General features: G+C 41.7%; 2 protein-coding genes across 2 annotated transcripts in view; both read left to right on the top strand.

The window, feature by feature from the left end:
• Positions 1–354: 354 nt before the first annotated feature.
• On the top strand, positions 355–13,861 carry fkbp9 (FKBP prolyl isomerase 9). Its single transcript, XM_040021163.1, has 10 exons — positions 355–706; positions 1,387–1,532; positions 3,119–3,308; positions 3,388–3,533; positions 5,314–5,503; positions 8,789–8,934; positions 9,539–9,728; positions 11,813–11,958; positions 12,546–12,709; positions 12,786–13,861. Exons 1-10 carry the CDS (start codon positions 504–506, stop codon positions 12,963–12,965), a joined length of 1,701 nt encoding a protein of 566 aa, XP_039877097.1. The 5' UTR covers positions 355–503; the 3' UTR covers positions 12,966–13,861.
• A 9,104-nt stretch (positions 13,862–22,965) lies between these two features.
• LOC120727198 overlaps positions 22,966–24,783 on the top strand; it is a 63,528-nt gene continuing 61,710 nt past the window's right edge. Inside the window, exon 1 of the mRNA XM_040021402.1 lies at positions 22,966–23,207. Within this exon, the coding sequence (XP_039877336.1) occupies positions 23,184–23,207 (24 nt within the window). The 5' untranslated portion in view covers positions 22,966–23,183. The remainder of the gene's footprint in view (positions 23,208–24,783) is intronic.

Here is a 24,783-nt window from a genome sequence, read left to right as displayed (position 1 = left end):
GGTGGATGTGTCCGCATCTGTTTGGAGACCCCAATGTTTCCACGTTGACACATAACTCGGGCAGCACTGCGCAAGAGCAATGCGCGGTGCCCCCAACTATCCCATTCAATTTGCGTTAAGTCAGCTGGAGCGAAACACGGAAGTAATACGTCACTGTGTCAAAATAAGAGTCTAATTTTCTAATCTAATATTGTGTGTTTTTTGCTTGTGTGGCACAGAGATATTGGACCACACGTTTCAACCTCTTGTATTTGGGTTTTATTAACAATGCGTCACATTTAGACGAATAGTCAAAGTTTTACTTGTAATATTCAAACCGGATGTAGTGCGGCTTTTTCTCTGGCTTGACACGTGATCAGTCCTATGCTGGAACCAGAGGCAGGACTTGTGTCCAAATCGGAGTAGAGGAAATCAAAGCACCGGGGGACAGGGAGTCAGCGGGCACACAGGCAGGCCGTACCCACAGTTACCTCCATCGTCTCAAATCGTTCTCCTCGGTCACAATGATCAAGTGCGCGCAGGGGGTGTTGTATCTCTCGGTTCTGGTGACGTTCGCCGCCTGCAACGCTCCTCCGGTACCGTTAGACGACATCCTCATTGAGAAAACCTCCGTGCCAGAGCAGTGTGTGCGCGCGGTCAAAGTGGGAGATTTTGTCAGGTATCACTACATCGGCACGTTTCCAGACGGCAACAAGTTCGACTCCAGGTGAGTGTCTCACATCTGCATTATTTCCCTCTCACTTTAGCACCTTTGCGTTTAGAAGACCGGCTGCACGGTCCGAGCAGCGTGCGCGATGCGTAAAAGTGCGCGTTTAGTGGTTCGCCCCTGTGAGCCACGCAGGCACCCAGACAGCCTGAGCTCTGGTGCTTAATCTCAGGGTCCAAAACTGTTTTTGTGTCGTCTGGAAAACAGACGGTAACAGGGATTACACAGGACCCCGATCTGAGAGATAATTTAACAGTTAAACTAGTTTTTGTTTTATGCAGAGGCTTCTTCCACGACCTTTAAAGTCCCCCGAACTCCACTTTGCAAACCACTGACAGTGAAAATGTCTTGCACAGTGGTCAGCTGGGCAGACACCCAAAGCCCCACATACACTGTCACATTTGATTTACTGCACAATGGATTACAGCATAAACTATGATGGACTCTGCAGATTAAGATAAATACACTTACATTTTTGCATAAGAGTCTTTATGTTAAATCTTTAGAAATAAAAGGCTGTTAAGATGTTGAAATATGAAAAAGAAAGGCAGTCACTTTAAAAACCTGAAGTCATTGCCTCAAAGGAAATGTGATTAAAGCCAGGGAATAAAACGATTCATGTTACACAGCAACATCCTCATAGATAATTCCCTGACAGTCTGTTTTTGTTCATGTTTTAGTTATGACCGTGGCAGCACATACAATGTCTTTGTTGGCAAGAAGCAGTTGATTGAAGGGATGGACAAAGCTCTCGTGGGAATGTGTGTCAACGAGAGAAGACTGGTGAAGATCCCACCTCAACTCGCCTACGGAAAACAAGGCTACGGTGCGTATGTCTGAACGCGTGCCAAACTCATATCAGCACATTGCTGTCCCATATGACTGATTGTTTGGAACGAGAACAAAACTTCTGTGCCCAAACTCTGGGACGTTAGGGCACAGACTGGTGTTTATCCCTCTGTAGTTACTATAAATATATCTCTGGCAAAGCTAATCATAACAAAGAGAGATCTTGGTGGGATATTTGCAGGAGCACAAGGCGGAGAAGTTACAGTCTTTGATGAATGCTCTGACTTTTGTTCTGTTGAAGTCAGTGGAAGCAAAGAGGAAGTGGGCTGCTCCTAAGCATCCATGTTGAATGATGTCAGAGGGGCATCACAGACCAGGAAGCAGACCAGAGGAAGCCGCTGTGGATTTTCAGCTGTGAATGTTTCTGCATCAGCTGCAAGCAGATACACTGTCACGTCATTAGTGTGTGTGTGGAAATGAAAAAAACCTGGGCCGTTGTTCAGAAATCAGTGTGTTTGTGTGAGAAAATGCATATATTGTGGGAGTCACAGGATGTGAAGCTATGTTTACAAGAAGAGAGAGGTGTGTATATTTGAGAAAGAGCATGAAATATTTCTATCCCATTATCTAATGGGATAGAGAGAGAAAGAGCGGGCATGTGGAGACAGGTAAAGGCTGAGGCTGTGTCCTCTACCGCCGCCTGTTTTAGAGGGATCAAACAAGGAAAAAGAAAACAGAGCGCTGAGATAGACGGAGCACTCTGAAGTGGTAGAGGGAAAACTTTGCCAGAAGAGACTGCCAACTCATCAGTAGTAAAATCACAATGGCTACCACACACTCAGGCCCTCCATCTCCTCCTCCTGTCCCCTTGCCTTCGCCTTCTTCACTTTACATCCATATCTTCTGTCTGCTCACAAAGCTTCTGTGAAACAGTAGAAGAATATTTGAAGAAGCCTATTTCTGCTACTGAAAAACAAAACAAAACACATTTTTGCCATTCATATCTCAAAATCTCAACTTACTAACTCAAACTCATGAAAAAACGACTTGAAATATTGAGCTATTACGTCAAAACTTTTAGATAATAACATGAAATTTTGAGTTATGGAGGACAAAAACTAGATTTTTGTTTCCGGCTTCCACAGAGAAGAGAAGCAGGGACTCCAGAGAAACAGTTTATACCTGCGGTTTATAACGTGCAGAGAACAATCACATTTACACACATATTATATACACTCACCAGTCAATTTATTAGGTACACCTTGCTAGTACTAGGTTGGACCATCTTGTGGCGCCAGAGCTGCCTAAATGTTTTGAGGCATAAATTCAACAATGTGCTGGAAACATTTCCGAGAGACTTTGGTCCATATTGACATGATAACGTCACAAAGCTGCTGCAGATTTGTTGGCTACGCATCCACGATGTGAATGTCCAGTTTAACTTAACTAAAAATTTCAGCTACAGGAAAGAAATCAAATCAAAAGGAAGGTTAAAACACTTAAAACTGAACAATATCAGGATTTCCTGTAAAAGCTCATCAGAAAAACCAGAATCGATTGTTTATTTAATCCAGATATCCCACTGCAGAGTTTAAGAATCACCTGCCGTCCTCTCCTCCACAGGTGACATCATCCCTCCTGACTCCATCCTCCACTTTGACGTCCTGCTCCTCGATGTGTGGAACCCCGAGGATGGTGTCCAGACAAACACTTACCACATGCCCTCCGTCTGCTCCAGAAAGGTGGAAGTGTCTGACTACGTCCGCTACCACTATAACGGCACGCTGCTGGACGGGACCCTCTTTGATTCCAGGTTTGTCTCGTACAAGCTGTCATTCATGCATCAATCCACCTGCACACTTACAGCCTGTTTTCGCCACTCTCTGCTGCAGTCACACCCGCATGAGGACCTATGACACTTACGTCGGGATCGGCTGGCTGATCGCCGGTATGGATCAGGGTCTTCTGGGAATGTGTGTTGGAGAGAGGCGCATCATCACTATGCCCCCATCGCTTGGATATGGAGAGAATGGAGATGGTGAGTTTTGATGTGATTAGTTCCTTAAAGTCTTCTGTCAGACTGACGACCTGTCTATGGCGTACCCCGTCTCCTGCTCTACGACAGCTGGGATAAGCAGTCAAGAAAATAGACGGATGGATTTCCAGTTTCTTCAAGTTTTACTACAAACACTAGAATTTAGGTGAAAAGAAGCAGCTGCACTAATACCATCCAATATGTATCCTGTTAATCACACTAGGCTGAGTTTAGATAGATCTACAATAAACAAGACATTTTAAGTAAACGTGCCACACAATGACCTTATAGTATGAGAGAGTGCAGAGGTGGCAAAAGTACAGATATTAGGTACTTAAGTAGAAATACTAGGGTTTAGAAGTACTCTGGTCAAAGTTCAATTACTGATTTAACTTCTTTACTCAAGTAAAAGTAAAAAAGTACAGGCTCAGAAATGTACTCAAAGTAATTAAGTAAAAAGTTATTTTTTTAGAGGACTTTTCTGCACCTTGTGGAACCTTGTGGTATATTAATATAATAAAATATTAATTTAACAAAATGACATTATTAAATGGGAATAGAAATTGTATATGTTTAGTTAGTCTGACAAACTTTGTGGATATAAATGTTAGATATGAAAAGAGCTGACATTTAAAAAAACATTACTCCCTTTGTCCTCCCTCCTCTTCTGTAGGGCTAGCTAGATGCTGAAGTACCACGAAAAACTTACCACAAAACTTGTGAACAATCACACTTGTTCAAAACAAACAAACAAAAACAAACAAAAAAAACAACTTTTAACCCACTGGTGGTATATATTATGCATAAATTATATCGTTTTGCCTCTTTCATCCCTTTATGTGCAATAACCCCGGCGACTGATACACCATTAGGATTAGTTTTCGTGTATTACTGTTTAGGCTCATATTGAATTAACGCTTTGAAGGCCCGCTGTGATATAAAATAACAATAACTCCCCTCAAATGTCTTTAACTAAAGGTAATGAGCCTGTTTTGAAAATCTAAGTATACACAAATATATTTGTGTGAAAACGTATGGAGTAAAAGTACAAAGCAGCCAGAAAAATAACTTCGTAACTAAAGTACAGATACCTGAAAAATTCAACTTAAGTACAGTAACTGAGCATTTGTATTTATACTTTCTACCGCTTTACAAGAGTGATAAAAAGAAAGAAAAGTAGACAGTAAAAGTAAGAGTGACACTGTTTAAAGGTAGTGGAAATTGCATTAATAAAAAAAACAATATAAACTGAAGAAAAACAGCTGCATGCAGGTAAAATAAGTTAAGTAATAGGAAGTTTATCCTTCATCCATTGCGCAGCACGGTTATGTGACTACCTGCTGGAGGAAATTAAGATGGAATGATTCACAACACCTTTGTGTATGTGAGTTATTAACAAGTTCAACTGAAACTGTTTTGTTTTTTTTCTCTCTTCCTCTTCTTTTTCTTCTTTTTTCCTTTCTTTTCTTTTTTTTTTCCTTTCATGCTTATAAGTTCACAAATGTTAAAAACAGTAATTGTTCTTGGTTGATTTTGTATAAGCATGTTATGTTTAATTTAAATGCAAAAATAAAATTTAAGAAACTGGTTGTGTTTAAGGGTAAGAAAACCCGCTTACTCACACTCTATCATTAACAAGCACAAACATTATTACTAAGAAGGCTCCCGTGCTCTCATCTTCACATCTATTATCGTGATCTGATTTGCTGAAAGTTTGGGAATAGCAACCTGAGCCCAGAAAAATAAAGAGTTTAACTTCTTCGTCATCTTCTTCTCTCCTCAGGCAGTGACATCCCAGGACAGGCTTCCCTGGTGTTTGATGTTGTCCTCTTGGACCTCCACAATCCCAGAGACGGGATCACAGTGACTAACCAAGTGGCGCCCGAGTCCTGCACGAGGAAGAGCGTTTCTGGAGACTTTGTGCGTTACCACTACAACGGCAGCCTTCTGGATGGGACATTTTTCGATTCTAGGTATGTATTCATCATAGAGGGAAACTTGTTCTCGTGGTTCCTAAATAAAAACCGTTTATTGCCCGCTGTTTCTCAAGTAGCCTCACGGTGGCAGCATTTCTCTAGAGACACAAAGAGGAATCGAAACTTAAACTTCAAGTAGAAACTTCCTGCACATCTGTGTCACATAATAGTGTAACTGTTTTAAGTTTAAAATCGCTCGTCTTGTGGTGTTTCTTGTGGATTTGAAAAAGCCTGATTTAGAGCGGCATTGCTTGTATGCTAAATTTAGAACCACAAAGGACACAAATAAGAGATACAGTCAGAAACTAATTTGATTTGAAAAATCAAAACAAAACGCAAGAAAGGTGTAGTTTAGTTTTCTGAAGAAAGATGTCATATGTAATAAGATAAGATTTCATCATTTATCATCATCATTTCATCTATCAGGTCAAGTACATGCGCCCAACAGCTTGTTGAATCTGTGCCACAAAGAAAGCCAGTGAATGCAAGAAAAAAGGAAAAAAGAAACACATTTGCACTCATAGCTGATTTGCACTGTGTGCATTTCTTTGGTATCTGCGTCATATGACGCAGAGTTATTCAAGGTAAACAAATAAATGTACAAACAAATGCACGCTGTTGGTTGCAGCTTATGCCCAGTGGTTTTGAGGGTAAGATCGTTTCCTGCTGTTGCGCTTTAAGCAGACGTATTTATTGTAACAGGGGTGATATTGAATGCATCATCACCAAATGAGCTGACGTTGGATTTTAACGTCTGGGTAGTCTCACAGCTAAGTGTCTTTATCCTTATTCCACACAGCTAGCAGCTAGCACACTGTGTCCATCACAATAAAGCCAGTAAATCTGGTATTGTTCATTTAACCTCAGTCTAAGGTAATGCACATAAACATTCAGCATCTTCAGAGAGAGGCTCTGCGGTTCTTGGAGGTTTTGCAGATGTTGAATGAGAACATTCCCTTTAGGAGCTTCTTTCAAAACAAGGGAGAGTTGATTTTAGATGCAGCAGCATTTTTTTTAGCTTGTTTAGTATTTATTTGTGTGTAGGAATTACATTTACACCCTAAATGCAGGAAACCAATAAGCGGGTAATGAGTCACTCCTGAATTCAGTCATCCAAATCGTGAGTTAATAAGGACTGTAACATCTGCCTAGACTCAACCCAAGACTGTTTATTTTCAGCATAACCATATTTGCATATACAGTGTGCTGAAATATCGTCTCCCCTTAGGTCTACGTGAATCAAAAATATATTTTAAAAAATTCAAATCTGCAAAACTCAAAAACTACGAGTTTTAATTAAATCAAATCACATTTATTTCTTTAGCACATTTAAAAGACCAGTGTACATCATAGAGCTTCACAATAGTACCGCAATGTGGGGAGAAACAAGGGACAAATTGAACAATTACAATAAGATGGTATGGAGTGCAAGCCGGAAGAAAGTCAAACTAATTTGCTTCAAAGGCTAAATTACACAGGTAAGTTTTTAGGCACGATTTAAACAATTGAATAGATTCAGATGTACGGACATCAACTGGGAGATTATTCCAGAGTCTAGGAGCGGCAACAGCAAAGGCACGGTCACCTCTGGCTTTTAAACGAGACCTTGGTTGCACTAAGAGCAGTTGGAAGATCTTAGTGTTCTCTTGGGGTTATACAGGTCAAGGAGATCAGTTAAATAACTAGGTGCTGTTAAATACCCCAATTCTTTGATCTTTGGGCTGAAGGAAGAACAACACTGAGTGTTTAATGCTCAATCAACAATCTCTTTATTCCATACAACACTTTCCACAGGAGGGTGTCTTGAAGTGTGTGACAGTTACACATAGCTTCTTCCCCTCCCCCCTCCAGGGTCATGAAGCCTAAACCCTCACATTCTTTCTATCTTACGGCGCCTAAGTGACGGCCTTGGCTTCCTGTTTTATCTCTTCCTGATGAGATGGGGCAGAAAACCTCTACCCAGTATGCTGTGTTCTCTTTGTAATCAGAAAAGGAAGGTCATGATTCTACACAAACAGCATTTCTTATAACTCAGCAGTGTAATGCATCATAAAACAGTCTAATAAATCTAATGTTTTCTCACCTTCTTGTAGATCTGGAGTGTAATGCAACCTAAAACAATATGATGATTTCACAATCTTTAATCAAAGGCATAATGTGGCCTATACAGCGGTATAATGAGCTGCTTTTATACACTTTCTGGTTCAGTTTTGAAGACATCACCGTATTCAAAACACATCAATCATGATTCCTCCTCAATGGCTAATCGTAAACATAAAACAAAAATAATCTTTCCAAAACAACCTCCTATGTCTGCTGCAAATATCAAGGCGACCCGATAACCACAATAATAGAGTATAAAAAACTATTTATACACAGAATTTAACACTGTAACCTGACGTGTGTAGATTCGTAGTCATCCCGGTCATGGTAGTCTCAGGAGCTTAGTGCACCCGACTGTCTGCCACCTACAATACTGGTGCCTCAATCTCCACTCACATCTTGCATCTCAATGAGTCACAGGATGGTGCAAGGCAAGGCCTCACAATGGTTTCACACAAAACCTCTCCTGTTATTGACCCATGCCGTTTTCACACCTTGACTCATGATTAATGGTGGGTCAACAACTCCTTTAAGGGACAACCCCCGCTAGGGTTTAAATACCTGGGACTCTCTACCGGTTTGTTTTGCAAATGAAGAAGTTTCTCGGATGAGAGGTGAAACTTCTTCAAGAAACTTAAAGAAGTCCAGTGGCTTTCTTTCCAAGCTTCTTAGACTATAACCAGTACAAAATGTAAACATGGATAGCAGGGATTAAAGAGGAACTGTGATAATAACGCGTCATATTTCTAAAGACAATCACAAAACATGTCAGATCAAGTGTTATCTGTTATCTGTCTTATCCGTTAGAGAGAGAAGTGTGCATTGTTGCCCGTGTGTGTACAAGTCTGAACTAAGAGAGCAAAACTTACAAAATTTGGGTGACACTGGTGTGATCCGACAGCAGACTGGGTAGAGGGCATATCACAAAGGAGGAAATTAAGTCCCTGGTTTGATTATCTGCTAGATAGATGTTTTTTGTGTGTGTTTATCTCTTTGTTCATTACCCTGTGTCTATAAAGGAAAACTGACTTTTGCAATGTGTTACGGTGTTTTTACCTCCTCCATATCGGCGTGCATCTGAAACTCAAGCTTAAGCTATGACTAACTTTATTATATGAGGGTAAAAAACAAACTGTTTTCACCTTCAAAATTATTTTCCTAATATTTTCTTTTACTCAGCTACTCTCGTAATCGTACCTACGACACATACGTGGGTCGAGGCTACGTGATCGCCGGCATGGATGAGGGCCTGATCGGAGTCTGCATTGGGGAAAGACGCACCATCACCATCCCCCCGCATCTCGGTTACGGAGAGGAGGGCACAGGTGCGTATGTGTAATGCTCAGATTCGTTGGCTCAGTGAGAGAAAGGTCATAAGAGTCATGAGCCATGAGATCAGAAGTGCTTGTTGTGCCATTTATCATGCGTTCTTCTTGTGGTAGAGAAAACAGAAGGTCTGTTGTAGCGACGAGACATAAACGTTCGTTTTTGAGAACGTCTTTGTACAAATGTGCACGCTTTCCACTCGGGGCGACTGTGGCTCAGGGGGTTGGGAAGTGTATCTGTAACCGGAAGGTCGCCGGTTCAATCCCCGGGCTCTCTGTCCTGGTCGTTGTGTCCTTGGGCAAGACACTTTAGCCTACTGGTGTTGGCCAGAGGGGCCGATGGTGCATGAAATGGCAGCCTTGCTTCTGTCAGTCTGCCCCAGGGCAGCTGTAGCTACAACTGTAGCTTGCCTCCACCAGTGAGTGAACGAATAGTGGCATTGTAAAGCGCTTTGGGTGCCTTGAAAAGCGCTATATAAATCCAATCCATTATTATTATAAGATTCAATAAATTAAAAAAAAATTCTGGATTCTTGTTTTGACTGAAATCACAGGTAGATTCAACTCATTTTTTCCCCTTTCCACATCTCTCTCTCTCTCTCAGGCACAAAGATCCCAGGCTCAGCAGTGCTGGTGTTCGACGTCCACATCATCGACTTCCACAACCCCTCGGATAACACTGAGATCACCGCCACTTTCAAGCCAGACGAGTGTGACAGGCAAACTAAGAAGGGAGACTTTGTTAAATACCACTACAATGCCTCTCTGATGGACGGCACATCCATCGACTCCACGTAAGTAAAGCTCTGTTGGACTCTTCTGGGAGAGCAAAAAAAAAAAAAAGCTAACAGAGAAACTGAGACTTATTTGTGCAGAGTTGGGATTGAGCTAAATGGAGGCGTCAGCATGAAGGTGGGAGTTAAAATTTAATAGCAAGGCCACCTTCTTCCAGACCACCTGCCGGAGCGAAAGAATGGGGGGGGATTTGAGAGCTTAGTGGGGGGAGGGACGACACACAGTGAACCATGTCTGAGGCCAGCTGAAATCCCCGGCTGGAACAAGGTTTTGGGGAGTGCTTCGGATTTTGGCCAATTTACTCTACATCCTGATATATTAGAGAACCGGTTAATAATTCTTAAGAGATCAGGTAAAGAGTGTTATAGCTGTGAAATCAGGACCAGAGCATCATCAACATTCAGACAATTTTAAAAATTTGACTTAAAAACTTTATGCAGTGATCACAGAGCCTCTCAAGTTTTACTTGCAGCAAGAAGTCAGAGGGTACAGAGTAAGACTAAAGCTTACAGCTCACGGATGCCATTATACATCCTAAGTTACACAATTAGCCTTTCAAAATTGTGGAATTTTCCATGCATGTGCCGTCATGCCGAGGCATACAATCTTATCTTTATTAGCTCCGACTCAGCCCCGTTTCAGGGTCAGTTTTCTTTTCAACAGCAGTCTTCTTGCAAGTACATCATAATCAACTGATCTCATACAGACGTAGAGTCGAGCAACGGTTTACACAATTTAAAAATTTCCTGTAATTAAGAGGGCAGCAATAGATGGCATGATAGGAACTATGACAGAGGTGACATGTAGTGGGTTGATAGCAGGTTAGTAAAGCTATTGCTAGGTTAAAAATTGGAGGTGAGATTCAACTCATTTTTAAGCAACTGTCGATTCAGTTTTTATAATTCTGTTCAAAAGTAAAACATAAAAAGGGCCATTAGAGGAGAGCAGAACTCACTGAAAACAATTTATTGAAATTCTACAAAAGTGCAGAATCAGTGAATAAAAAGCGGAGGCATCCACCAGATGTCAACCAATAAGCACGTAGACCCACCACAACAGAACCAAAAACAGATTCAAGCTTCCCTGAGTCCTCACTTAAACACAGAGACGGGTCATTCTCTGATTTTTTCGTCACCATCCTGACCAAAAACATGTGTTATATGCACAAAAGCTTCATAATGTAGCTATAATATGTAGCCTACAAGATTATTCATGGTAAACATGACTCTGTAACAGTTTCCCCAATGTCCAGCTTGCTGGTCTGGAGCAAAGCCACAAAGCCACAGCAAGATCAGACCATGTAAAGCTCAAGAGCTACATCTCAGACTCAGTTAGCATGGTAAATAAGAGTACAGTTAGCTGTCAGGAGAAAGCCTCTTCTTTCTAAAGAGGTCGCAAAGTTGCATCAGAGCAAACGACAGGACTTCAGGAGAAAATTTTGTTTGGACAGATGAAACCAAAGCAGAGATGTGTGATGATTTGTGCTTTTTTGCATAGAAACAGCTTCAGGCAGACTGAAGAGGGGGTGTGTCGGATTTCAGCCTTCAAACAGACCTTTTAGCAAGTTTCCTCTTACAGATGTGCATTCAAGTGCGCATAGGTGGTGGTGAAAGCGCCACTTTGTTCACGTTATGCATTTGAAAAAGAAAACTGTCGCTCTACATGTGAATTTCCTTTTTTTCCCTAATCTTTTATCAGAGATAAGTAGGATCTCTTGAATGGTGAGCTCTTTGTCTGAGCTGTGAGCTCTTTATATAGTAACGATCCCCAGCAATGAGGTCTGCAGGGTCATGTCTCCTCACTGTTTAATGGTTGTTTGAATCCACAATTGTGAGTCATCCTAGCAGCAGGTTATAATTTGCAAAAGTCTTCTTAATGCTGTGGATTCAAACCCACACCGTGATCCTCTGGCCTGCTGAAATTAAGGAAATACACATTATGTTTACAAGTTGAAACTTTTACTTATTCTTAAACAAGAATAAATAAGAAAAACAGATCTCATGTGTGTACACAGAAATGATGGACATGCTTCCTTTAGCACGGCGACTAATATGCAGCTGTTTTATATGTTCATCTGTTTCAGGTATAATTATGGGAAGACATACAACATAGTCCTGGGAGCAAACCAGGTGGTCCCGGGGATGGAGGATGGACTCATGGACATGTGTGTGGGAGAGAGAAGACACCTTGTTATTCCTCCTCATCTGGGCTATGGGGAGAGGGGAGTCAGTGAGTCACGCACACACGCCCGCACACTCACACTCAGAATGTGTGTGTGTTTCATTTTAAACTAAATGTGTGTTTCATTTCATTTAAAATGAAACACATTTTTACTGCGTGCACCTTTCTAGTGGTGCAACACATGAAAGGTTTCTTTCAGTTTCCAGTCATAAAATAAAATTATTGTAAGTATTTACTTAGTTTTGCTGTCTAGCCTGGTCAGGGATGAAAATCCACTTATCAGCAGATTTGGGAAATGCACTGAACCCCTATAGCTCATCCTGTGGGTGGTGGGCGACACACGAGGGTCTTTCTGGTACTGCTGGGCCTGCCCAGATAAGCAGGAGGAGAGTAGGAGGGAGGATGGATGGATTTAACATGAGAGTAGCATCAGTTCTCCTCATTTAACTAAAAGGATAACCATATTTCCACATTTATCAAATAGTTCATTGAGCACACAATGACTGTAAACTCCATTTTATAATTTTATAACTTGAGGTTAAAGCACCCAGTGAGCAGTAGAGATAGTTCTCTCTTTTCAGCTGATGTCTGGAACGAGTCACAGTGATTTATTGAGCTTTTATTTGTGCGTCCAGCTGGTGAGGTTCCAGGCAGTGCCGTGCTGGTGTTTGACATCGAGCTGGTTGACATGGAGGAAGGACTTCCCGAAGGCTACATGTTCATCTGGAACGAGGAGGTGTCTCCAGACCTCTTCTCTGAGATGGACAAAAACAGCGACAAAGAGGTGGAGCCCTCTGAGGTATGTCAAGCTGCTCTTATCAAGATTTTCTCTTAACCATCACCATTAATTTACCATCCCCTTTTTGTTTGCACAGTTCACTGACTACATCATGCGGCAGGTGACCGAGGGTAAAGGTCGCCTGGCTCCTGGCTTTGATCCTTACCGCATCATTGACAACATGTTCTCCAACCAGGACCGCAACGGTGACGGAAAGATCACAGAGGCAGAGTTCAAACTTAAAGCCGATGAGGCTGCTGCCCACGACGAGCTATGACGTGCTTTATAGCGCGAGGGTTCAAGGCAAAGGGTCAGATAGTTGGGGAAATGGGGACTGATAGTAAATTTGTGGGTGGTAGAGTAGCTGCAGATGGGTTTGTATGTTTAAAGTGTGGAGGGGGAAATGGGCTGACAGAGATTTTGTGAATTTAGATGATAGAGTTAAAGGACGTCTCGTCCATGAAGTGCCAATTGAGTCTGAGAAGAATTAAAGAGTATGTAGGATTTAGAAAAAAAATCATGTAATTTGAGGACTACGATGGAAATGAATGAATTTTTTAACCTCCTTTCTCATCAAAGGGTATAAAAGCACTCCTGTGTGAGAGAACAAACAAGTGCCTAGTTCCACTTCATCTAGATTAAAAACTCTTATGACTTTACAGACTTTTATTTTCTTATTTTCTACTCAGTTTGTCCAAACTGTCTTGACAGGAGCACCGAGTTATTCGTAATTAACTGTGATACACTGTGATGGAAGAAAGGTTCTTACTCAGAGCTGCCGCTGTTTTTAAAAGTGAAAAATAATAGGGTTTTATTTCCTTTATTTACATTCAACACCTACCACTGTTTCACTTTTAAATGTCAGCCCACCTTCTGTGTTTTCAGCCGTTAAAATCATTCAGTCACCCTCCAGCTGTCAGGTCTGAAACCTCCATTCCTTCTCTCGTTTTTGGTCTGCTGTTTGTTCCTTCGCTTGTTTTGGTCTTCTCTGGATGTCTGGTGCGGTTTAGGAATTTGTGTGCAAGTGTGTGCGTGTGTGTGCAAGAGTGAGACAGAGCTATGCAAATAGAGTTTTTTTTTCTATTACTTTTACATTCAGGAGAACACTAAGGCTTGATGTCGCCTGTATCAGCTGAAGATTTCATTCGATTAAATGACCTGGCCTAAATATAATGCTCACATTGTGTCTTCATTATCAGGTTGATGCCTACATGAGTGTGAGAACTGAGCTCCCTACAGCTTTAACAAATATAAACAAATATCTTTATGTACCCATGCGCATGGGGAGTTGTGCACAGCGCAAAGCATCCTGCAGATCTGAGGGGCGCTCCTTCAACCTGTTACATTTTTACTCTAAGTCACACAATGCATTTAGGACGCCTTTGACCTAACCCTGATCATTGAATGCATACACACTATCCCATTGCCATTGATATATGCAGTTGTCTTGTCTCCTATATCTTGCCTCCACATTCCTCCTGCTATTCTCAGAAATGAAAAATGTGTTTGCCCCTTTTCTTTCCTCCTCCTTGTTTCTTAAGGCCAGGGCAGAGAGCAGTCACCCTGTAGTGGACTCATACCTGGTGTCTCCTTTCACTACTTTATCTACCCCCACAATTTCACATGATGCATAGTTTCACATGAATTTCCCCCTGCTCTTTTTCTGCTGCATTTCTGCAAACAGAGGCCTCTGTTTTTTTGATCCTGCAAGCCCTATTTGTTATCCACAAGCCCTTGGCAAATCTCAGAAAATTATTTTTCCACAACATCACCTTTTGGCTGGATCTGTCAGGACATGCACTGCTCTAAATGTACCTTTTACCCAGTATATGTGAAGGGAAAGCTTTTTATTATAGTCAGAAGAAGATTAGGTGGTCTAATTCCAAATCAAATCAAATCAAATCAAATCAAATCACTTTTATTGTCACATCACATGTGCAGGCACATTGGCGCAGCACATGCGAGTGAAATTCTTGTGTGCGAGCCCCACAAGCAACAGAGATGTGCAAACACAACAACACAAACGAGCAAAATACAAGAATGGCCGACCTGAAACTAATAAATATATGTACAATATATAATAGTGTATGCATTTCTGGATGTGTATACTAAATATTTTCCTACGTGTGTGTATGTGTGTGTGTGTGTGTATACACATTTTTACAAATTAAATAGTAAAAAAAAAAATAAAAAAATAAAAAAATATATATATATACTTATCATTAACTTATCATTAACCATACTCATCATTAAACATGATTATAGAGGAAAGGTTGATTAGCACTTGTTGTCAGGGGTTTGCAGAGATTAAGTGTTAGGACAATTCTCTTACCAAGTGAGAGGACACCGCAAGAGTGAGATTAAAGATCTATATGGCAAACATAGTCCAAACAGACTTGAGATATCTTAGTCACAGTGGAAAAACAAATATCACCCCCATAGGTGAAAAAACCCTGAACCATTTAAACTGCTGTGAGCAGCCTGAGTAGCACTTTCATTTCCTCTGCAGATGCAGGGGAAATGCATCTAGGCTGATTTAAGAAATCACTGCACCATTCAACCCTGTCAGCTTTTTTCTTTTTAAGAAGTTAACTTTACTGCCATTGAAATAAAGGTTGTTCAGACTGTAATCAGGACAGGCAGCCTACCTTATGTTATGGGAAATTAGGAAAACACACAACCTTCTAGTCGATAAACTCTGTGAAAATCTTCGGTATTACACAACGATATGCCGGATAACTGCTTAGTGCTCTGTGCATCCGCTCCTGAAAGTGAGAGAGTCTAGGTCTTGGCCAGGACTGCAAGGTTAGATACATTTGCATGTTTAAAACTCTGAAATGCAGGTGCAAGTATCTCGTTCCAATACACAAAATCTGTTTGTCTGCAAACTCATCCTACATGATCTGGAACTTAGCAACCAAATGTGGTGCACAGGTATATCTTAGGCCCTTGAAGAGTCTTATCATCACATTGCCAAGTAATCAACTACCAAATGAACTAAAATGACCCATTTTTAGCAGTTATGCACTTGTGCAATCTTATACAAGCATCAAATTTTAATTTTGGGACATTAACATTTAATTTATATTCACAAAGTATCCATATATAATGATACATATACATTATGGCCTAACAACCCACTAAGATGACCTTTATATGGGGTTATTAAAGTAGGACATTGGCGTGGGCGTACACTTGTGCAGTATAAATCAAGAGACCTAACAGGTAGGTTTTAGACATAACTCGTCATTAAAAGCTTTTCCTGTGACGCTAGTGTTTCTAAGACACTGATTATTGTCACACATCATATTTTACCAATTTTTGTGATTTTTTCCCCCCCACATAGTACAAAAACCATTAAGGGCTGTTTAGCAGTGGAGTCTGACCCAGCTACACTTGGAGAGGTAGGGCAGAGCGATTCAGGCACCTGTTGTATAACAACCTGATAAATTGCTTCCAGTTCTCGCCCAAGGGAAACATTTAAACTTGACATTAAACATTAAGATAAAAGCATAAGTAAGAAACATAAAGCAATCATTTGAGAACATCTGTAAAACTGTGACACTGGTTCACCTTAAAGCCCTTTTTAACTCCTAGATTCAAACCAAGGCGTGCCTTCAGAGTGTTTTGCGTCACCAAAACTAGCACTTGTGCAGGTCCTGGAACTAACAGGTGAGACGAAAGAGCGTTCACTTTAACTGAACTTGAAATAAATGCAGAATGAAAGGTGCTGCAAAAAACATAATAAGAGCAACTGAGCCATGCTCTCTGACCCAAGAGTTTGATACAGAAACAGCATTTCAGAGGAAAACAAATCCGTTCAGGCCATCATATGTTATTCTGTCCTTAGACACCGAGTAATGCACCAACAGCCTGCTGTTTGCAGAGCGTTGAACTGTAGGATTTCTGCATATTTTCTGCTTGGACACTTTGACATGTGTTGCTTATATAGCTGAACATATATCAACCTCAATGCATCACCTTAATAGCATAAAGTTATCAAAACTGATCTGACACACTGTGATTAAAAAAAAACAAACAAAAAAAAACCCAACAAAAACAAAGGAAAGGTGGTTCAGTGGTTCTGGTGCCGAAGACCGAATTTACACTCGAAGATGGATTTTCAAATTGTTGCTACTAATGTCAAAAATTCACAAATTGCCAGCCTCAAATTACATAAATACAGTTTCAATAAATTAAAAAAAACACATGGACAAAATAAAGCAATAGACAAAATGTGCCCTCAGGTTGTCAGGCCACAAAAAAAACTCTAATCTAACCGACTCAGTCATACAGCACAGATCCTAAACAAGGAGGAGGAAATGAGTTATACTGTATCTACTGGAAGATCTACTAACAGTGCGCTATGATTTATACAGTTCACTTCAGTAATAACCAAGAGCAAATTAGTGGCTAGAGCAGGGGTCAGCAACCTTTAACACCCAAAGAGCCATTTGGACCCAGTTTCTACAAAAAAGAAAACACTTGGAGCCACAAAAATATTTTTTGACATCTAAAATGAAGATAACACCGTGTATATTGTTTTGTTTTTGTTTTATAAACAACTATAGCGTGTTGCTTATGAAATCTATGAAGTGCTTTGTGTAATGAATACATTTTCAATTCTTAAAAAATAATAACAAAAGATAAAGACAGCTCTCTCTGCTGTTGTTTGTATGTGTCGTCATGTTTCTTAGGCAAGCATTCAAGCAACACCTTGTAGAGCCACTCAAACTCAAACTTTATTATTTACTTCCTGTCGCAGAACCCCCTTTCACAATAAAACAGGTTATACTCAAACAGATTGCACCACATCGGGCTGTGAGCTGGAAAGCTACAGCTGCCTGTGGGTGTGAAAAGTGGTCAATAAAGACATGCTGAAGAGCATGTTCATGTAAACATCGTCGGGTCTGCCGTGATATGTTTACAATGGGACTTCTGCTCCTGAACCTCTGCACACAGCATCTGTACGAAGTCACTTTCATCTTTACGCAGAACTGTAAGCTGTCGTCTGTGAGGCGTGAGCAGTGTTTGTTTGTAACATAGTTCATGATGGAGAAGAAATGCTCACATATGTGGATCCGAAGATCGACAGAATTAGGCATGCTGGTAGGCCACTCTCGTCAGAAGTAAATCTGCCTAGGCATCATTAAATGTTGTACTGTCTTCAGTGTCATGACTGTGTGCAGGCAGGCAGGGAAATGGACCCAAAATGCAGGACCCACGGAGGCGAGGGTGAACTCAAAATAAACAGCTTTATTGACAGTTTTTTGTCAGATTGTACAGGACACTAACTAAACTGGGAAAAACATAAACTAACGGACAGGCAAACAGGTTAACGGAACACACAGCAAAGTTCGATGGTACGACGTGACAACGAGCAGGGGAAGACGCTCACACTAAATACAAGAGGTGAACAGGACTAAGAGGAAACAGCTGGGAGACACGGCTGGCGCTGATTACACTGACGAGACAGGGAGAGCACAAACGCAACACACTGACAAAAGACACAGATCAAAATAAAACAGAAAATGCACAGACTGGACTCACATGGGCAGACACAAAACAGAGGGAGTGCAACACCAAACCTCTAAGAACAAAAAGGTGTAAACCCCAAGCACACAATCAGCATAAACAACAACAAAGGATCATAATGACAATAACAGAATAATAATAATAAAAATAAACACAAAACGCTGGGTAAATGCACGTTGTTTTGGCGGATATACCAGCTTCCACGAGTGTGACTGTTATTTTGAGCGATGAAAAATAATAAAATATAACTTTATTTTTATATTTCAAGATCACAATCTTCTAATCTTCTTTGGGTCTTTGGGTCACAAACTAGAAAAAGTTGCATTTCCTGTGAAAATGCAGTGTGAATTCCTTGTAGTGGAAGTAAAACTATGTGCTGAAAGGAGGTGAAGAAAGTAAAAATTCTGTCAAAAACAGGTGAAGAAGCAGAAATTTTTGCTGTCAACAAGTGAAAAACTGAAAATTCTGCTGAAAAGGGGTAAAGAAGCTGAAATTTGTACTGAAGAGAGGTGAAAAAGTTTAACCTGCTGCTGAAAAAAGCTGAAGTAGAAGTTTCTGCTGAAAAGAGGTGAAGAAGCTGAATGTACAAACTGCTCCACTGTTAAAACCTAAAAATCCTTGTGTAACAGCTGCCCTGTTTGAAGTGTTAAAATCTCCCAATTCTTTTAATCTTTGGGCTGAAGGAAGGACAATACTCGGTGTGTAAATGCTCAATCACCAATCATTTATTTCCATACAATTCAACACTTATGAGCACAAGCCATCATGATGGGGAGACATGCATGAAGAGGGTCACAGCAAGTCTCAAAATGGTGACGGGTTACTCAGCTTCTTATAACCTCTAGTGGCCCCCACCTAGTCGTAAAAGTCTAAACATTCACATTGTTTCTCTGTTACGGCGCCTAAGTTATGACCTCGGCTCCCTGTCTTTCTGCTCTCTGTAAAGGTGGGGGTATGGAATGTGGTCTGTCTCTTCTATAATCGGCACAAGGTCCTCTGCACAGAACATTCTCTTCATGATTTAGCAGTCTGAAATGTCAAGAAACAGTGTAACACATTCACAGCAGATCAAGGGCACAGGGTAATGCACACCTGTCTAACAAATCCAAAAATGGTCACATTCTTTTAACCCAAAAATATAATGGAAACTAAGCTACATACACAGCACACAATCTAGACTAAAGGATATTACAGTATATGACCTACAGCAGTTAACATAATTCAACTACTTTAACTACAGATATAAGATAACATATGATAACAGAATAATCTCACAGAGGTGATGAACCGTAGAAGAACACCAAAGCAAACATTAACAGCCACCAGATCCCGAGCCGTCCATGTTTGCACCCCTCTGCCACATGCTTAATATGAGCTTGTGTGTGTTTTTTCTTTTTTCCAGCACACTGCACCATTCAGACATTGATCTAACATGCTGACATAAACTGATAAATAGACAGACATTTTAATTTGGGTCGCTACACGTTCCATACAGAGAGGTCTCTCGCTGTGTGCGCACTGCTGAGAAAAAGAAAGCTCAGTCCAGTTCATTTCTTCTCTGTTCCATGAATGTGTCACTATTATTGAGGAGCCAAAATACGTGGGGCTTGACATCCATCCACTGTGCCAATTACACACTGGTTCTGATAACATCTCATCTCATCTGATCTCCCTCCCTCATCACAAACAAATAAATAAACAATCCTTGAAGCAACGATCCCAAGCACAACAGGAATAAAACTTGCTTTTTTGTTAGTTAGATTTAAGTAAATTACATGCCTCTAACGTTAGTAAATCATGTTAGCCCAGTTTAGTTATTCTTTTCATGAAAGGGAAAGTTCCACAAATACACATGCCATAAAAAATAGCTGCTGTGGGAGATGTCAAAGGTCACTATAGCGTGGGGTAGATGACAACTTACTCTTCATTTTGTTTATGTGGAGATTCACACACACACACACACACAAACAATGTAAAGGGAAGTAGAGGGACAGGAGAGATAAACAAGAAAGCTAGGCCTTGACTATGGTGGAAGGTAGAAATTATATGATACAAATTGATAAGCACGCATGTAGGAGTTAGATAAAGTATTACATCGAGCACCGTACTGTATTCTCATGTAGAGTAGAATAATAGGCACATAAGGATGCGTGCTTAAGAGTAGACATGTGACAGGATGGGAGTTTGTCTGTGAGGTTAGAAGGAGGGTGTACATCGCAGTTTCTGCATAACAACAAAGATAGAGAGCATGTGGTTTCAGATCAGGGTGTTATGACATTTGCAGCAGGCATAGGAGGTTGTTTTTGTAAGATTGTTATTGTTTTATGTTTATGCCAAAAAGTTGATTCTGTTCTGTTGTAGCATTTTCATTGGGAGAAACATTTCGTCACTCATCCAAATGACTTCTTCAGTAGCAGTTGACTGCAGGTCCGGACGGGATTCCCGGCCGCGTCCTCAAGTCATGCGCGGCTCAGCTGGCTGGAGTGTTCACACACATCTTCAACCTTTCCCTCTCTCTGTCTGTAGTCCCAGCCTGCTTCAAAATGGCCACCATCGTCCCTGTACCCAAATCCTCCACCATCTCCTCATTGAACGACTGGCGACCTGTAGCCCTGACCCCCATCGTAAGCAAATGCTTGAGAAGCTGGTCAGGGACTTCATCTGCTCTGCACTACCCGACTCACTGGACCCTCTACAGTTCGCATACCGCCACAACAGGTCCACTGATGATGCCATAGCCCTGACACTACACACTGCCCTGTCACACCTGGAGAAGAGAGACACGTATGTGAGAATGCTGTTTGTAGATTACAGCTCAGCATTCAATACCATCGTTCCCTCGAAGCTGGACAGGAAACTGCAGGATCTAGGACTGAGCAGCTCCCTCTGCAGCTGGATCCTTAGCTTCCTGTCTGACAGACGCCAAGTGGTCAGACTGGGCAGCATCACCTCATCCCCCGTCACACTGAACACTGGTGCTCCACAGGGGTGTGTACTGAGCCCTCTCCTATACTCACTCTACACCTACGACTGCACGGCCACTAACAACTCCAACATCATTGTGAAGTTTGCGGACGACACTACAGTGGTGGGTCTTATCACCAATGTGATGAGACAGCTTACAGGGAGGAGGTCAGCGCCCTGACCCACTGGTGTCAAGACAACCATCTCACCCTCAACGTCGCAAAGACAAAGGAGTTGATAGTGGACTTCCGGAGGTGCAGAGAAGTACACACCCCCATCACCATCAACGGCGCTGCTGTGGAGAGAGTGAGCAGCTTCCGGTTCCTTGGTGTACATCTGGCTGAGGATCTTACATGGTCAGTACACACAAACAAAACAGTGAAGAAGGCGCAGCAGCGCCTCTTCTTTCTCAGGAGACTGAAAAGATTCGGCATGAGCCCCCGCATCCTCAGGACCTTCTATCACTGTGCCATTGAGAGCATCCTCACTGGATGCATCACCACCTGGTATGGCAACAGCACCGCCTACAACTGCAAAGCTCTCCAGCGAGTAGTGCGGTGCTCTGAACGGATAATTGGAGGTGAGCTTCCCTCCCTCCAAGACATCTACAGGAAGCGGTGCCTGAGGAAAGCGGGGAGGATCATCAAGGACTCCAGTCACCCCAGCCATAAACTGTTCAGACTACTTCCATCAGGAAGGAGGTTCTGCAGCATCCGGTCCCGTACCAGCAGACTGAGAGACAGCTTTTTCCATCAGGCCATCAGACTGCTGAACACTTCATAGACACCTCAGCTTCACTACTGGAACTTTAACATTATGCACTCCATACTGTACAGTAACGCCACTGTTTTGCACATGTCTCACTCTGTATATTTTATTTTATATATTTTATTTATTGTTTACTCTATTTAATTTGTAAAATATGTGTACACACACACACACACACACACACACACACGTAGAAAAATATTTAGTATACACATCCAGAAATGCATATACTATTATATATTGTACATATATTTATTAGTTTCAGATGTAGCCATTCTTGTATTTTGCTTGTTTACATTATTGTATTTTGCACAACTCTGTTGCTTGTGAAGCTTGCACACAAGAATTTCACTCACATGTGCTGTACCAATGTACCTGCACATGTGATGTGACAATAAAAGTGATTTGATTTGATTCCCCAATCTTATAAACAGTACATTTGCATTATTACTGAAACTAGCACCACTGAGTGAACAAAGGGCCATTCCGGCATTCAGGAGGAAACGTGATTGACGTGTTTTGGGAAGAGTGAGGTCTTTAAGACTCAGCCAGAAAGTATATAAAGTAGTGGCTGAGGAACGAATCCTCAGATCTGCACAAGTCTCTGTACTGTGTTTGATCTCCCAATGCGCATTGGTAATAAAGGGATTTTGTATTGAAGTAAGGTGTGCCAGAATTAAAAGGATCGGGAGCAATCGAGAGAGGATCGCGACACTGCAAAAATACCTCCACAGCTTTCCAACCTTTTCATATTCTACCTTTTTTTTAATGAACGGATATTTTCCTCGTTTATGTCACCTGCATAAAACAACACTGTGTTGCGTTTCACAGTACGTCGCCTTCTTCGTTTCATTACAGGAGCGACACATTATTTGAGATGCTTTATTTTCCTTGAGTACTAATAAATTCTCCGACAAAAAGCGGTAGAACGACAACAACACTCTCTCTCCATGCCCGCGTTTTACACACAACTTCCTGCCGGTACGAACTGAGCGTCAGAGGGGGGAGGAGTCAGACCGCTGCTGCTTTAAAAAGCAATCTCCCGCCAGCTAAGCCCAGGTTAGAGCGAAACACTTCGCTCCGTGTGCTGGTGTTTGGACTGGAGCTGCATGCCGATGCCTTAGATGACGACTTTTTTCCCCCTGTTTGTGTGGGTTTTTTTTTTTTTTAACATTTCCTGTCTGGAGAGAAGAGTTTTTAGTTGGTTTACAGCACCAGTAAACTGAACATGGAGTGCAGCTTTAAATGCCAGGTGGGTGCATTGATTGTTGTATCAATATCAGGGTATCGCGGCGATAACGAGCGTCGTGACCAGGCTTCTCTCGTGGCTGTCCTAAGGTTTCTGGTAGTGATGAGGGAATTCCGGCTCTTTTTTGAGAACCGGCTTAATTGGCTCGATTCACTAAAAAGAGCCAGCTCTTTCGGCTCCGGAGCGGCTCTTCAGGTTGTTTTGTTGCTTTAATTAATTTATTATCAACAACAATATAAAATTATGCACAAATGAATTCGTAATGTAAAAAGATGTTGTTGTTTTTTTTTATTAAATGGTTTATTATATAAAATATATATTTTTATTATGTAAATAAAAATAAATGAACACCCAGATCTTTTAATTTAGGTAAAGTTTGGCATTTAGAAATACCAAGTGCCTCAGCTTTGAGGAGCTGATCCGGTTTCTTCTAGCAGGAAGAAACCAGATCAGATTCTCTCAAAGGGGACTGATGTTGCCACAATGTAAGACCTGGATAAATGGAAGCCTTGTTCTCCTACCACAGGGGTGGGCAATTCCAGGCCCCGAGGGCCGGTGTCCTGCAGGTTTTAGATCTCATTAGTTCATTACCAGGCCTCTGGAGAACTTCAGGACATTTGAGGAGCTAATTTAGCCATTTAAATCAGCTGTGTTGGTTCAAGGACACATCTAAAACCTGCAGGGACACCGGCCCTCGAGATCTGGAGTTGCCCACCCCTGTCATACCATCTCAGTGGGTCTGCACTTCTCTGGCAAAGGGGCTCATCAGTGTAGTATCTCACTTCCAGTACTACATCTGGTGAGGGATTCCTTCTGGTAGTGTCTATACTTGCAGAGAGAGAGATGACTGTGTTGATCTTGTCTCTTGTTGTCTCCTGCTCACGTTCTCTCTCACCTCCCTGCTCTGTTCCTGTGGTACTGCTGCTGCAAGTGTAACTACTGCCCCTCCTCCTCTACTCAGCCCCTTCCCCCTCTACTCAGCACAAACACAAGGCTTTTTGCACCCTTCCCCCTTCTGCTCAGCTTAAACACAAGGCTGGCTCACATGCGGCGAGAGAGAGAGGGTGAGAGAGAGAGAGAGAGAACACCCTCCCCCACTACTTCCAATAAGGAGCCGGCTCCCGTCGTTCACTTCAAAGATCCGTCCCTAAGAGCCGCTTCGTTCACGACCGACCTATCTCTAGTTCATGGTACAGATGTGTCTCTACCACGTGTTGCTTTTTTTGTAGCAACAGCTGTGAAGGTATAAATAATCCACTTGAATACAAATACTACTTGAACTACAAATGAGTAGCTGACGCAGCTCTGGACACTTGGAGGCTAGATTAAGGCCATGTCCACACTAACACGTTTTTGTTTGAAAACACATCTTTTTCTCTCAGTTTTGGCCTTCCGTCCACACTGAGATGGTGCTTTTGCAACTTTGTAGTCTTGTGTTACTCGCAGCAACAACTGCACCTTCATTAAAAAACTGTGCTTTTCCTCGACATTATGCCGCAAAGTTTCAAAGCACTGGAAAGTAAATAAACAGCAGACGGAAATGACGCAGAATCATCTTGCGTTTCACGCATGCGCAGTG

Source organism: Simochromis diagramma, unplaced genomic scaffold (assembly GCF_900408965.1).
Source record: "Simochromis diagramma unplaced genomic scaffold, fSimDia1.1 OVJJ01000753.1, whole genome shotgun sequence".
Classification (NCBI taxonomy): domain Eukaryota; kingdom Metazoa; phylum Chordata; class Actinopteri; order Cichliformes; family Cichlidae; genus Simochromis; species Simochromis diagramma.
The sequence above is the reverse complement of the archived record's forward strand: the minus strand, read 5'-3'. Positions and strand labels throughout refer to the sequence as shown.